At 35.9% G+C, this 15,430-nt stretch overlaps 1 protein-coding gene across 1 annotated transcript in view; it reads right to left on the reverse strand.

Annotated features, from left to right (window-relative positions):
- The window catches only part of TENM2 (teneurin transmembrane protein 2), a 1,369,502-nt gene that overhangs the window by 16,883 nt on the left and 1,337,189 nt on the right, over window positions 1-15,430 (reverse strand). Inside the window, exon 26 of the mRNA XM_053719586.1 lies at window positions 3,490-3,786. Within this exon, the coding sequence (XP_053575561.1) occupies window positions 3,490-3,786 (297 nt within the window). The remainder of the gene's footprint in view (window positions 1-3,489; window positions 3,787-15,430) is intronic.

The following is a 15,430-nucleotide window of genomic DNA, read 5'->3' on the forward strand; positions in this document are numbered from 1 at the left end:
TTTAATTAGGGGGTGTTAGGGTTAGACTTAGGTTTAGGGGTTAATAAATTTAATATAGTGGCGGTGACGTTGGGGGCGGCAGATTAGGGGTTAATAAGTGTAGGTAGGTTGCGGCGACATTGGGGACAGCAGATTAGGGGTTAATAAATATAATGTAGGTGTCGGCGATGTTGGGGGCAGCAGATTAGAAGTTAATAAATATAATGTAGGTGGCGGCGGTATCCAGAGCGGCAGATTAGGGGTTAATAAGTATAATGTAGGTGTCAGCAATGTCGAGGGCGGCAGATTAGGGGTTAATAAGTGTAAGATTTGGGGAGTTTAGACTCTGGGTTCATGTTAGGGTGTTAGGTGTAAACACAACTTTTATTTCCCCATAGGAATCAATGGGGTTGCGTTACTGAGTATTACGCTGCTTTTTGGCAGGTGTTAGACATTTTCTCAGCCGGCTCTAACCATTGATGTCTATGGGGAAATTGTGCATGAGCACGTACGACCAGCTCACCGCTGACTTAAGCAGGGCTGGTATTGGAGTGCGGTAAGGAGCACAATTTTGCTCTACGCTCACTTCTTGCCTTTTAACCCTGGGTTTGTAAAAACCTCTAATACCAGCGCTGTAGGTAAGTGAGCAGTGAGAATAAACTGCTCGTTAGCACCGCAAAACTCGTAATCTAGCCGCATGTTTGTAAAAAGTTAACTATATTTTTTATATGATCGCATTTGGTGGCAAAAGTGGGTTTTATACTAATATATATATATATATATATATATATATATATAAGTGTGTGTGTAAATAAAAAAACAAGGCTCTATTTCTTTTTAAATCGAGTAATAGCAAAAATGTTTAAAATCATTAGATATTTTGGGCAAGTTTTTCTCTGTAATTCCTGGTAGTGAAGGGCTTAAAGGGACATTCCACCAAAAATTGAAATGCAAAGGTGCAGTTCATTTTTCAATAAAATCATTTTTGCAGTGTACATATATTAACAAAAATGCTTCTAATAAAAGCTAAAGCTGTTTTAAAAACGTATTTAAATGGACAAAAAAAAACAAGATTTTTCTTTCACGATTCACATAGAGCATACACTTTTAAACAATTTTCCAATGTACTTCTACTTTCAAATTTTATTTGTTTTCTTATTATTCTTTGTTGAAAAGCAAGAAGGTAGCCTCAGGAGTGTGCATGTGTCTGCAAATACTATATGGCAAAGATTTGCAACAATGTTATACATTAGCAAGAGCACTAGATGGCAGCACTATTTTCTGTCATGTAGTGCTTCAGACATGCACACGCTACCTATCTAGATACTTCTCCAACAAAAAATAACATGAGAACAAATTTTATAATAGAAGTGAATTGGAAACTTTTTTGTAAAATTGTATTCTCTGAGATGTTATGTCCCTTTAAGTATGCTCTGTGCTCCAGCATTTTAAACACATGACTTGCTCACAGACCCTAAGATACTTGTGTCATCTGGTACTTACTCAATTTGTTAATTGCTGACATGAAACAAGTACCACTGGCTATTTGAGCAGCTGCAGTATGTAAAATGCTGGTGCACTAAGAATTTCTAGTTATGCTTCACATGCATGAGCAGAGAAAAATATTAACACTAAAACAGTGATACATTTTAATAGAAGCACTTTCACAATATATATATATATATATATATATATATTATAATTATGTTTCTATTCATTTTTGACTGGCATGTCCCTTTAAGCATGGAACATAGAGTTCCATGGTGAGTAATACAAAAACTATGTATTCTGCAATTTCTGTTCTACAATGTCCTTTTAACATTGATGCTAATAGAAAGTAAGTTTAAATTAAAATAGATTGTAAAGGTGCCTTTCTGTAAATCCACCCTTTTATTTGCAACGATAGATGTGTTTTTCATGTAATTGTGTACATAATAGTGTTTTTATGTAATATATATATTTACAGTATTGTGCAAAAGTCTGAGGCCACCATTAAATATGTTGCTTTAGTAATGGTATAATGGCCATATATAATCATTTCTCAGTCTATTTATTAGAATACAACCAGGAAATACAGGGTATTTGCATGCAGTATTAAAAAAAACAGAAACAAATTAGAAAAAAACAGCTTCTATAGGCTAAAGAGGCAAGTATTTAGTGGGACCTCACCTTACACATGAGCAATAGCAGGAACCTTGCTCTCGTAAACCTAAATGGAATGATACCCTAATTAATATCATTGCTAACATCTGTATTTGTCCTACTATTTCATGTCAAAATGACTGCTGTGAAAAAAGGTCTATTACACCAGGTTTGTGCAAGACATGCTTGAGCATTAGATACACATGTGGTATGAGTTTAATTAATTGGAAGCTTGCTAATATGACCAACTCACATAATTTCATTCAAAATGCCAAAGATCACAGAATTTGACAGACGTAAAATCATACTTTTGCATTAGCATGGCCACTCTCAAAGGGAATTCAGATAACAAAATGAATACTCAAGATGTGGTATTCAAGCAAGTGAAATCATATTTGGAGAGATAAACAGTTGATAAAACGCTGACAGTCATGGACTGGCCTCCACAGAGTCCAGACCTGACTATTATAGAGGCAGTATGGGATCACCTGGACAGAGAAAGAAATTAAAGACAACCTAAATCTTAAGGAGAACTCTGGGAAGTGCTGAAAGAAACCTGGTATAATATACCTGAAGATTACATCAGAAAACTTCAGGACTGTCTCCCCAAAAGAGTTCAAGATGTGCTTAGTGCCAAGGGAGGTCCCACTAAATACTGACTTTTGCCTGAACAAGCCATTTTGTTCTGAAATTTGTGTTTTTTTTATAGTTTATGTACATATTTCCTGTATTTTCTGTTTGTATCTTAAGAGACCGAAAAAATAAATATGGATGGTCCTTAAAACTTTGCTAAAACAATAAATCTAATGGTGGCTTTTGCACAGTACTGTATATATACATATATTCCTGCTATTTTTTACATAATGTATTTGTATCTGCATATTGTGTTTATCTTAATTTAAGGGACAGTCTACTCCAACATTTGTATTTTAAAAAAAGATAGATACTTCCTTTATTACCCATTCCCCAGTTTTGCATAACCAACACTGTTATATTAATATACTTTTACCTCTGTGATTACATTGTATCTAAGCCTCTGCAGACTGCCCCTTATCTCAGTGCTATTTACAGATTTGCATTTTAGCCAGTTAGTGCTGACTCATGAATAACTCCATGGGAGTGAGCACTATGTTTATCTATATGGCACCCATGAACTAGTAGTGTCTTGCTGTGAAAAGCTATACAAATGCACTGAGATAAGATGCTGTCTTTAGTGGCTTAGAGACAGGCAGACACTTAGAGGTTTAAAGGTTATAAAGTATATTGATATAACAATGTTGGTTGTGTAAAGCTGGGGAATGGGTAGTAAAGGCATTATCTATCTTTTTAAAAATGTAAAATTTAAGTAACAGAGACACATTCACTTACCTTTTCAAGGAATGTGTAGCTCCACACTTTGCCATCTGCAAAAGAACGAGAGATAATTCTGCCCTGCTTGTCCATCTCAGTTCTCTCACTCATTGCACCACGCTGAAGTCCAGCCAACCTCCCATTAAAAAAATAAGAAACATTAACTGGAGCAAGTCCACTGCTTGGAAGCCATAGAAGGGGTCGTCCTAGCTGATCATAGACAATCCTTAAGGTAAATTTCCTGTGGTCATCATATATTTTTTCTGTGTGTGAATTCCTATCAAAATCGATGGACAGCAAGTTTCTCCCATGCACCTAGAGCAAAAAAAAAAAAAAAATAGAAACAAATTACATAAAACAGTTTATAATATTATTATAATGTTCAATTAAATGTTTCTCTCCCACTCCGTAGTAACCATGAATTTCACTTACTCTAAATCCTATTACTTTATTAGACTTATTTGTCTATATTCTCTTGAAATACATTTCTGTGCTTTAAAAATCAATTGAATGATATAATCACCTGTAAGCATGTCATCAGCAGATACAATAGAAGGACACATTTCTTGCATCTCTGTGGAGAAGGACCGAAAATGTTGGAGAAATGTATATTAAGATCCAGATTACAAGTGGAGCTCTATATATATCGCTTTCATGAAAGTAATATTGGCCCTCCACTGTGTAATACCAGCACACGCTAATGTGCACTGGTATTAAGATTTTAGCAATGCGAACGCGACCTCGTATCAGAGACAGCATCAGAACATTGTGCAGCAAAAGGGGTAAGTAGAGCAGTGATGTCAGCAAACTTAAAAATATATGTATATGATTATATACATATATATGTATGTGTTAAATGTTAAATACCGCCTAGTGCAGTAATTTTATTAAAAAATAAAGATGCTGATATCTTTATGTTTTAATAAAATACACTAGGCTGTATTTTGGGGGCATTTGGGGCACATTTAAAAAATTAACTAAAGATCGCAGTAGCAATAACTAGCCAAATTTGCCCATTTGCGGGCGTTAGATAATTTAGCGCTCCACTTGTAATCTAGCCCTAAATGTATAACAGGTCTTAATTTTGTTTGCTGTCAAGGCAGTTGGCATGTTAATGCAAGTTTAACTTTATATAAGGGTAAAAGTAGCACTGGTGTTTATGGCTAGAATGGTCAAGTGGTGAATGTTTCAGGGCTGGTGATTGCTTGTGGACTGGTAAATGTTTAGGCACATTCATTATGAAAAGTTAATTTTGATGCTATGAATTTGTTAAACACTGAACATAGCAAATTTTCAATGAATATTTCTTTGCAAAAAGGAAGATATTTTACTCAAAATGTTCTCAATAGCCACTCTCAATTGTAAAGGATGTTCATTGATTGTAAAGGAGGTCTCATCAGAGGTGTAACTAGAAACCACAGGGCCCAGGTGCAAGAATCTAAGTCGGACCCCCCCCCCCCAAAAAAAAATGTGAATTTGATACATATGTTTTTGTTTTTTTTTAACATTTAACACAGAAAAAAAAATGTGAATCAGATTACATGTCTGCAAAAGGGGGTACCCTGTGCCCACATTCTGTGAGACGGTCTGACCCCCTATTACTGTATATAGTGACACTGTTTAACCCACCAGTACTGTATATAGTGAGTTAGTGACTCAGTCTGTAATCTGCCGGTGAGAGGACTAGCCTGACCCTACCCGCCCCAGTACTTTATATAGTGACCACAGTAGTCTGTGACATGGTCCAGCCCCCCCCGTACTGTATATAGTTGTACTGTATAGTGACGCTGTTTACCCCTCACCCCCCCCCATGCTGTAGTAACAAGGTCTGTAATTTGCTGGTTCCACAAACACACACACACACATACATACATGCATAAATATACACACAGTCACATACATACATACATACACACATACATACACACACACATACAGGCATAAATACACACACATAGTCACATACATACATACACACATACACACACACATACATGCATAAATACACACACAGTCACATACACACACACATACATGCATAAATACACACACACATACATGCATAAATACACACACACAGTCACATACATACATACACACATACACACACACACATAAACACCTATGGGTAAAACAGAAATACTAACCCTTGTAGTCAGAGACAGAGACACTTGGAAGCATCACATCACACTCACATGATATCAGTGCAGGCAGCAGCAGGTCAATGTTTTTTATTTAAAAAAAAAAGTTAAATTTTTCTGAAGCTGCACCCCCCCCCCTTAGGGGCCTGGTTGCAATTGCGACCCTCTGCACCCTGGTAGTTCTGTTGTTTCTTTGGTTCACCATGCAGATGACAGCAAAAAGAGCACTTATGTTCGTGAGTTGAGGACATTTAGAGATGTTCATGTAATATTTTGAAATAATCTTTTTACAGATATGCTGCATACAGGTAATATGTTCGCTTAATTTATTAGTAGGAGCTATTAAGATTCTATACCAAGGTACATAGTCTTGATAAAGATGCATTTATCATCTTCTGCAGGCTCTATGTGCTTTTTGCCAACATTTAATGTTAAAGGGACAGTGTAGTCAAAATAAAACTTTCATGATTCAAATAGGGCATGCAATTTTAAACAACCATCAAATTTACTTTTATCATCAAATTTGCTTTGTTCTCTTTGTATTCTTAGCTGAAAGCGAAGAACCTAGGTAGGCTCATGTGCCAATTTCTAAATCGTTGAAGGCCACCTCTTATCTCAATGCATTTGACAGTTTTTCAAAGCTAGAGTGTGTTAGTTCATGTGTGCAATATATATAACATTATGCTCAAGACTGTGGAGTTACTTATGAGAGGGCACTGATTGGTTAAAATGCAAGTCTGTCAAAATAACTACAAAAGAAGGGGGCAGTCTGCAGAGGTTTAGATACAAGGTAATAACAGAGGTAAAAAGTATATTAATATACCCGTGATCGTTATGCAAAACTTGGGAATGGTTAATAAATGGTTAATAAATGAATTATCTATATTTTTAAACAATAAAAATTCTGGAGTAGACTGTCCCTTTAACATTAATAAAGTTGTGATTGCTCTTTATCCAATACCATATGCTTTATTGTCCAACATATTGAGGGTATGGGAAAAAATGTACATGGTGGCTTTTACATCAGGGTTGGAGAATGACACGACTATGAAAACAAATGTGCAGAACCTAAAACAGTTTTCTTTGCTATAAGGTAGTACTGACTTTAATTATACTTACTAGCAGAGCTAATTACTATCTTGGGAAAGTTGGACTCTATAGCCCCAGAAGATGACACCATCTCTCTTCTTCAGATTGGAATTGTAATGAAAAGTACCCATTAAATAAGATTTTGGAATTTTGAAATTATTCTCTGGTAAGTCACAAACTGATTATTAGAACACAGTTCTGGATTTACACGCTGCATAAATTGTGGTGACTGGGTCAATTTAATTTCTAAACAGAAAGATGTCAACTAGATTTACCATGTAAAAACATTAAGCAACTCAATTTCTTGCACATTTTAAGACATGTAGCCGTAATCAAACATGTAATTATTGTTGCAGTATTTCTTACAGCAGTGGATTTTGAGTGTTCCCAACTAGGGATGGGCGAATATGCTGAAAGTGTAATTCATTTTATAGAACAAATAGTCCCGTGGACATTCATTTTGGACAATCAAATGTTGATAAGAATGAAAATCAATTTAAATTCATTAATTGATTGAATGTTATTTTGATTCTTGAATGTTAGATTTAATATCCCCATTCGAAATTTCGAATGAAACATTCGATTTAACAATAACTATTCAGAAGTTCAATAGTTTATGTGGTAGGAAATTTAGTAAATTGATACATATATATCAATTTGAGTGTTTATATTTCGAATACTGCATAATTTTAATATTACATTTAAAGAGAGCATTAGAAATACTATTACATTAAACAAATGTTAGAATGCTGTACAAACATTCAAAATTTGAAACGAACAAACGTGTTATTTTTTGAATTTTGCAAAACAATTGCGCATCCCTATTCCCAACCCTATACAAAAATTACTTAAAGGGATAAAAGGAATGTTTTTGTGAAAGGTTTACCAGCTACAGACCTCCATTCCTTGCTATTTTATAAAGCAGATGAATGTTCAATGTCACCCAGGTAAATGTAATTGAAGCTTAAATTATTCCCATTTCTCTCTCTCTTTTCAGATTATTTGGCTGTAAGCAGGTTTTTGAACCTGTTTTATGACAACTATATATACATGCCAGGATAATTAAAAAGTGCCCTATAATTTTCTTTTTCTTTTTATTAATAAATTAAATATACAGTATAATTATGTCTAAAATCTTAAAATAGGATACTAGTCCACTGTCATTTATTATTGTTATTTTTATTGTTTTACTTTTTTTTCCACTTTTTTGAATAATAGATGTCATTGTGTTAAAATAAAATAAATGTTTGTGCTTGGGAGCTGACCACAGATAGAGTTGTAGGAATTGCTTTCATCAGCTAGTAAGCAAAATACTTCCTGTTATTTTCAAAATCAGATTAAACTGCCTATATATAATGATTTTTTTTTTTTTTTTGGGGGGGGGGTTGTTTACAGTTTAAGGGACATAAAAGTGCAAAATTAAAATGCTTTATTTTCTTAGAGTATTTTATGACTGCATTGTTTCTTGCAGATAAATATGTATTTAACTGCTCTAAAGGGGTTAACAGTATAGTTAACATCAGCTTCAGAGCAATGCATTCCTTGGACTTATAGGGAGTCATGAGGAGCCAATTGCAAGAGGCAGATGTGCATAGCCACCAATCACCATCTAGCTCCCAGTAGTGCAATGCTGCTGAGCTAATATGGGCATGCTTTCCATTAAACAATACCAAAAGAACAAGTATTTGGTAATGAAAATCAATTAAAGAGTCTCCTAAAATTGCATGCTCTGTCTGAATAATGAAAGTTTTTTTTTTTTAATTGCATGTTTCTTTAAATTGTGCTCTTTAAACTGCTGTCAGAATATTAAATAATGCCAATGATTCTGTTTTAGGAAGAACTAGCGTGTATCTATCTATTCTACTGCCCTCTACATAGACAAAAAATTATGTCTACTAATCTGTGCTTAACAGGTGTCCTTGCATTACCTTTTTAAATACAGCTTCCCATAACTATTTGATAAAAGGATACATACACATTATTACAGGAATGAAAGCTTATGATAGGTTGTAGTTACATAATTGAGCTGTTTCATTGTGATGTTTAAAGTAAGTACTGCTACAGAGCATAATTACTGTGTCATATTAATTATATGGGGAACCAAAACAAAAAAAAGACTAACTTCTTCTTTGATTCAAAGAATAAATAGCCATTTAATGGCTAAAAATCCCAGAATGCAAAGTGTCATTTTCACTTGTTTTCAACAATAGTAAAATTAAAAAAAGATCTTTGCTACTTTGCCAGAAGTCCGTCATAATAAGTGTTATGTAACAACATGCTTACACTTAAAGTTTTACTAGAATATTTGTGTTCCTCATAAGCACAGACCTGTTAGTTTTGTTTACTGTCGGCTAAGGTTACACAATGTTAAATCTATATGAGATATAGATATTAAAGTGCATTAAAGATTTTAATGTGCATATAAAAGAGAAGATGTAAAGTGTACAGATTTTGTTCTTTGAAAACTGACTTTACTTTGTGGAATAAATCCTAATCTGTCTGTTCATAGTGGTGGAATGTCCAACAGAGCCATGGGAGTTTCCCTTATAAGCAAACAAGTATTCTGTACTTTATATATTTATATATATATATATATATATATATATATATATATATATATATATACGTATATAGATAGATAGATACTAAACAACGTTAACTTAAAGTGAAAGTAAATCCTAGTGTTTTACAAAGGCTAGGATTGACTATTGAAACAAATAAAGGGGACTTTCATTCATGAAGTATAAGATACTTCATGTGGAAAGCTCCTTTATTTGTTTCAATCGATCACCGCTTTTAACTGCTACAGCAGCGCACGGCTAAAAAATGTTTTTGCTAAGAAGTGATGTTTTCACCTCTTAGCCAATAGCCGTGTGGTAAATCCGGCTCCCATGGGCACCAAACCAGATTTACCGCACGGCTATTGGCTATGAGGTGAAAACGTCACCTCTTAGCAAAAAAAAAAAAAAAAAAAACGGCGATCGATTGAAACAAATAAAGGAGCTTAAATTCAGTCTGAGTGATAGGGAGAACAGGGGGTTATCGCAGTGTGTAGCATGGACAGTAATTATTATTGGGAATAATTACCTCCTTGAGATTCCCAATAATAATTACTGTCCATGCTACACACTACGATAAGATATGATTTTAAGAATTGGGTTACATGTATATGATGCCAGTACACAATATAACAGATCGATACAAGCATAGAACCGCTTATCCTACTGTCAAAAATTATATGCAATGTCTGATTCAATTCATTTGCCATCAAGGTTTATTCCTATATAAATTTCCCCTCTCAAGATGATCATATGAGATGAACTTTCTCTTTTTCTTTTTTCCAATTATAAACTTAGTTTGATGTTAGACTTGCTCCTACAGATACAATAAATAAAACGCCCCCTCTGACGAGTGGGAGAGCGGTCATTGTATGCCATGAATGGCGGCCAATGATTGGTATTCACTCTGAGCCAATGAGAAATGCCGCTATGGGGGTGTGTAGACAGACTTTAAGGGACAGTCTAGTCAAAATTAAACTTTCATGATTCAGATAGGGCATGCAATTTTAAACAACTTCCCTATTTACTTTTATCATCAAATTTGCATTGTTTCCTTGGTGGTATTTTTGAAAAGCTAAACCTAGGTAGGCTCAAACGGATTTCTAAACCTTTGTAGCCTTTTTTAGCTCAGAGCATTTTGAAAGTTTTTCACAGTTAGACAGTACTAGTTCATGTGTGTCATATAGATAACATTGTGTTCATTCCCGTGGAGTTATTTAGGAGTCTGCACTGATTGGCTAAACTGCATGTCTGTCAAAAGTGCTGAGTTAAGGGGGAAGTCTGCAGAGGCTTAGATACAAGGTAATCACAAAACTGCAAAACTGTGGTGTAGACTGTCCCTTTACATTTTGATTGGCCTAATGAGGTATAAATGAAGGATGTTTGACGGGGCTGCTCGCACCTTTGATAAAGCTCAGGCGAAATGCGTGTCAGGCATTCGCCTGTCTGAGCATTCATTTAGGAACATAATTGTGGTTATTAATAGTATATCCATTGAGAGGTTATGTGCTTACTTTTTACGTTGAACTTTGGCTATTTAGGATGATGCCCAGAATCTTTTTTAATACTTGTGTGAGAACACCTGAGCATCAGTATTAGCATTAAACCCCCTTATTGTCCACTGGTTGTGGAAGTCCAAAAACATAGAATTAATTTGACTATAGGGATCTTTTTGAATTGTCGCTTGGTGCCACAAAATGGGCCTCTCTGTCCTTTGATTACTAAGTTGCAACCTCTATAATTTATACTGATAATACGGGCGTTTAACCCCCTGTTTTCCCTATCACTCAGACAGTGCTACTTGGTTTTCTTATTTTAAATGATATGTGGTGTTTTTGTTAACACTTTTTAACGCACAGTATTAAAAGATATGTTTTATTTATAGCCCCGCTTGCATCCTTCTACCTTAACAAGTGTGTGCCAGAGATTTATATTTCTGTTTCTTTATCTTACCTAAAAGTAAATAATACATGTATAAAGATTCTTTCTTGCTAAACTGGAAAGAGAGGTTGAACAAGGTAATCTTTTAGATACATTTAACATCTTCTTGTAGGTCTATGAGACATTGAACAAAGCGCTCTTACTTGTTAGTTGCTAAAATCCTTGCGTTTCAGTGTCACATTTGAAAAGCTGTTGAAGTTAGCTCAAGTATTTATTTTAAGGTTTTTAAATAAATGATAACTTTCAAATATTGGGAGTTTTACAAAAAACAATGAACTTGCATCATTTTCGCTGTCAGGGATATTCTTCAGTTGTTAGCATTTCTATGTATATTGCTTTAATTGCCTCTTCAAGTACCTCCTTTAAGCGTATATAAGGTCCTACCTTCACTTACACTTTGCTTGGTAATTTTTGCAACCTAACTGTGTAACATTGTTGCTCAGTTGGGAGTTCCTAGGTCTTATCCTCCTTTCTTCCTGTATTTGCTTATTTGCAATATTTTACAGTTCCTGCAAAGGATTCTTATTTTTGCAACTTGCTGCAACATTTGTATCAAGTCTTAGACGACTTCAGTTCACTTCAGCCAGAAGTGATTAAGATGGCAAGTTATTTAAAAGACACCAACCACTTTCTGGAAAAAACAAGGGCCCTGGAATTTCCAAGTGACAAATATCTCCTGTTCACCATGGATGTGAAAAGTCTTTACACCTCTATAAAACACGAAACAGGGATAGCTGTTATAAGAAAGACATTGATGGTGGACAGGGGATATGGTCATGGTCAGGTAAATTTTATTGAAGATCTTTTGAGATTGATCCTTTACTGGAACTACTTTTTGTTTCAGGACCAATGGTATGTCCAGACAAGAGGCACTGCTATGGGCTCCAACGTTGCCCCATCATACGCCAATCTCTTCATGAAGGAAATTGAAGAAAATTGTGTATATCAAAATGCATTGTTTAGAGAGTATGGGGCAGTATGGCTCCGCTACATTGATGATGTGTTTGGCGTATGGTGGGGCAGCGTGGAGTCCCTCTTACAGTTCGTTAAAGAGCTTAATATAGAAGTAAGAGGTTTAGAGTTTACTGTAAACTACAGTGAGGAACATGTAGCCTTTTTAGACACGAAAGTCATCAAAGCAGGTAGACTTCTGGAGTTTGATTTACACTGTAAAGAAACAGACAAAAATAACCTCCTTCTGTACAATAGTTTTCACCCCAGAAATTTGATAGAGTCACTCCCTAGGAGTCAACTACTCAGAGTAGATAGGATTGTGAGCTCAAATGACAGGAAATCCCACAGGTTTAAAGAAATGAAGGGAAAGTTCACTAATAGGGGATACCCTGACAAACTATTGGATAATACTCTTACTGAATTGGATAGAACTAAGATTAGGAACACAGACAAGAATATGGATAGAATGGTTTTTGTAAGCCAATATAATCCACTCAGTAACAAAATAGCTAAACTAATACGCCAGAATTGGCATATTTTGGAGGAATGCAATAAGGGAGTCACATACTTTAAAAAACCACCACTCATGGCCTATAAAAGGGTTAAGAGCCTAAGGGACCAGCTTGTTAAAACAGATTTGGGGACCGTGGGTAAAATACAACAGACACTCACTGGGAAAAAGAGAGTAGGTACTTTCCCCTGTTACAATTGCATGAGTTGCCATTCGATCATTAAAGGAGAAAATTTCCACCACCCTCAAAGTGGTAGGAAATACAATATTAAAGGTTTTTATACCTGTGAGACAACTCATGTAATTTACCTCATAAAATGCCCATGTTCTTTGGTGTATATCGGTGAGACTACTCGTAAGGCCCGTGACCGTATGAGTCAGCACAGGTCAAACATTAGGTGTAAGAACAAAGAGGCCCCAGTCTCAAGTCATTTCTTAGAGAAAGGACATAGTGTCAGCCAGATGAGGTGGCAGATAATAGACCATGTAGGCCCTAATAGAAATGGAATGGATAGGGAACGTCTCCTCCAACAAAGGGAAATGTGGTGGATACACCAACTAGCTACACTACAACCTAGGGGTCTCAACAGAGACTATGACTTGTCTTGTTTTTTCTAAAGCATTATGTACTTCCTCTAAGGAACATATCTCTTTTAGTAGTTTATCCTATGTTTGAATATTGCATAACAAGATTTTAATCTAATAAAAGTCTGCCTTTTTAGACTTCCCCCCTATGACTATCCAAATAGCTACATGATTTTGGGAAAATGTGCTTTGAGAAAGTGAACTAATATCAATTGTGTTAGAGTAAAACATACAAAAAATATAAAAATCTGCATCTTCATATATTTTTTATACATTTGTTTAAAAAAAATTTTTTTGTACATTTGTAGAAAAGATTTTTCATACATTTATGTATTTTTGATATTGTCGTATATTCTTCTACAGTAGTATACATAGTATATTGTTTTTAAATTAGCAGTATATATCACTAAGGAAATAGTATATACATCTGGTATAATAACCATAAATGACCACTAGAGGGAGACATTTCCCCAATGCAGGTGTATTTTGGCGCCTGGAGGAGGGTATTTAAATGGTGGTGTGTTGTTTAATAAAGATATAGCATGAGGAAGGGGCTGTGACCCCGAAACGTTGCTTAATTAATTGCCTTTTTCTATTACTGGAGTGCTGGAGTTCCTCTTTGTGAATACCAAAGCTATAGGACACGGATGAAGGGAGGGACAAGGAAGGTGCTTAAACGGAAGGCACCACTGCCTGCAAAACCTTTCTCCCAAAAATAGCCTCCGAAGAAGCAAAAGTATCAAATTTATAGAATTTTGAAAAAGTATGAAGCGAAGACCAAGTCGCCGCCTTACAAATCTGTTCAACAGAAGCCTCATTCTTAAAAGTCCATGTGGAAGCTACCGCTCTAGTAGAATGAGCTGTAATCCTTTCAGGAGGCTGCTGGACAGTCTCATAAGCTAAGCGTATTATACTCCTTAGCCAAAAAGAAAGAGAAGTTGCCGAAGCCTTTTGGCCTCTCCTCTGTCCAGAGTAGACAACAAACAATGCAGATGTTTGACGAAAATCTTTAGTAGCTTTTAAATAAAACTTTAAAGCATGAACCATGTCAAGATTGTGTAAAAGACGTTCCTTCTTTGAAGAAGGATTAGGATACAGTGACGGTACAACAATCTCCTGATTGATATTTTTATTAGATACCACCTTAGGTAGAAAACCAGGTTTGGTATGTAACACTACCTTATCGGAATGAAAAATGAGATAAGGAGAATCACATTGTAAAGCAGATAACTCCGAAACTCTTCGAGCCGAGGAGATAGCTACTAAAAACAAAACTTTCCAAGATAAAGAGCTTAATATCTATGGAATGCAAAGGTTCAAACGGAACCCCTTGAAGAACCTTAAGAACTAAATTTAAACTCCAAGGCGGAGCAACAGGTTTAAACACAGGCTTAATTCTGACTAAAGCCTGACAAAATGCCTGCACGTCTGGAACCTCAGCCAGACATTTGTGCAAAAGAATAGACAGAGCAGAAATCTGTCCCTTTAAGGAACTTGCTGACAAACCCTTCTCCAATCCATCTTGGAGAAAAGATAATATTCTAGGAATCCTGACCTTACTCCATGAGTAACCCTTGGATTCACACCAATGAAGATATTTACACCATATCTTATGATAGATTTTCCTGGTGACAGGCTTTCGCGCCTGTATTAAGGTATCAATGGCCGACTCGGAGAAACCACGCTTTGATAAAATCAAGCGTTCAATCTTCAAGCAGTCAGCCACAGAGAAATTAGATTTGGATGGTTGAAAGGACCCTGAAGTAGAAGGTCCTGCCTCAGAGGCAGAGTCCATGGTGGAAAGGATGACATGTCCACCAGATCTGCATACCAAGTCCTGTGTGGCCACGCGGGTGCTATCAAAATCACTGATGCTCTCTTCTGCTTGACCTTGGCAATCAGACTAGGGAGCAGAGGAAACGGTGGAAGCACATAAGCCAGGTTGAAGGACCAAGGCGCTGCTAGAGCATCTATCAGCGCTGCCTTGGGATCCCTGGACCTGGATCCGTAACAAGGAAGCTTGGCGTTCTGGCGAGACGCCATGAGATCCAGTTCTGGTTTGCCCCAATGTTCAATCAACTGTGCAAACACCTCCGGATGGAGCTCCCACTCCCCCGGATGAAAAGTCTGTTGACTTAGAAATTCCGCCTCCCAGTTCTCTACTCCTGGGATATGGATAG

This window comes from Bombina bombina, chromosome 6 (assembly GCF_027579735.1).
Source record: "Bombina bombina isolate aBomBom1 chromosome 6, aBomBom1.pri, whole genome shotgun sequence".
In the NCBI taxonomy this organism is placed as follows: domain Eukaryota; kingdom Metazoa; phylum Chordata; class Amphibia; order Anura; family Bombinatoridae; genus Bombina; species Bombina bombina.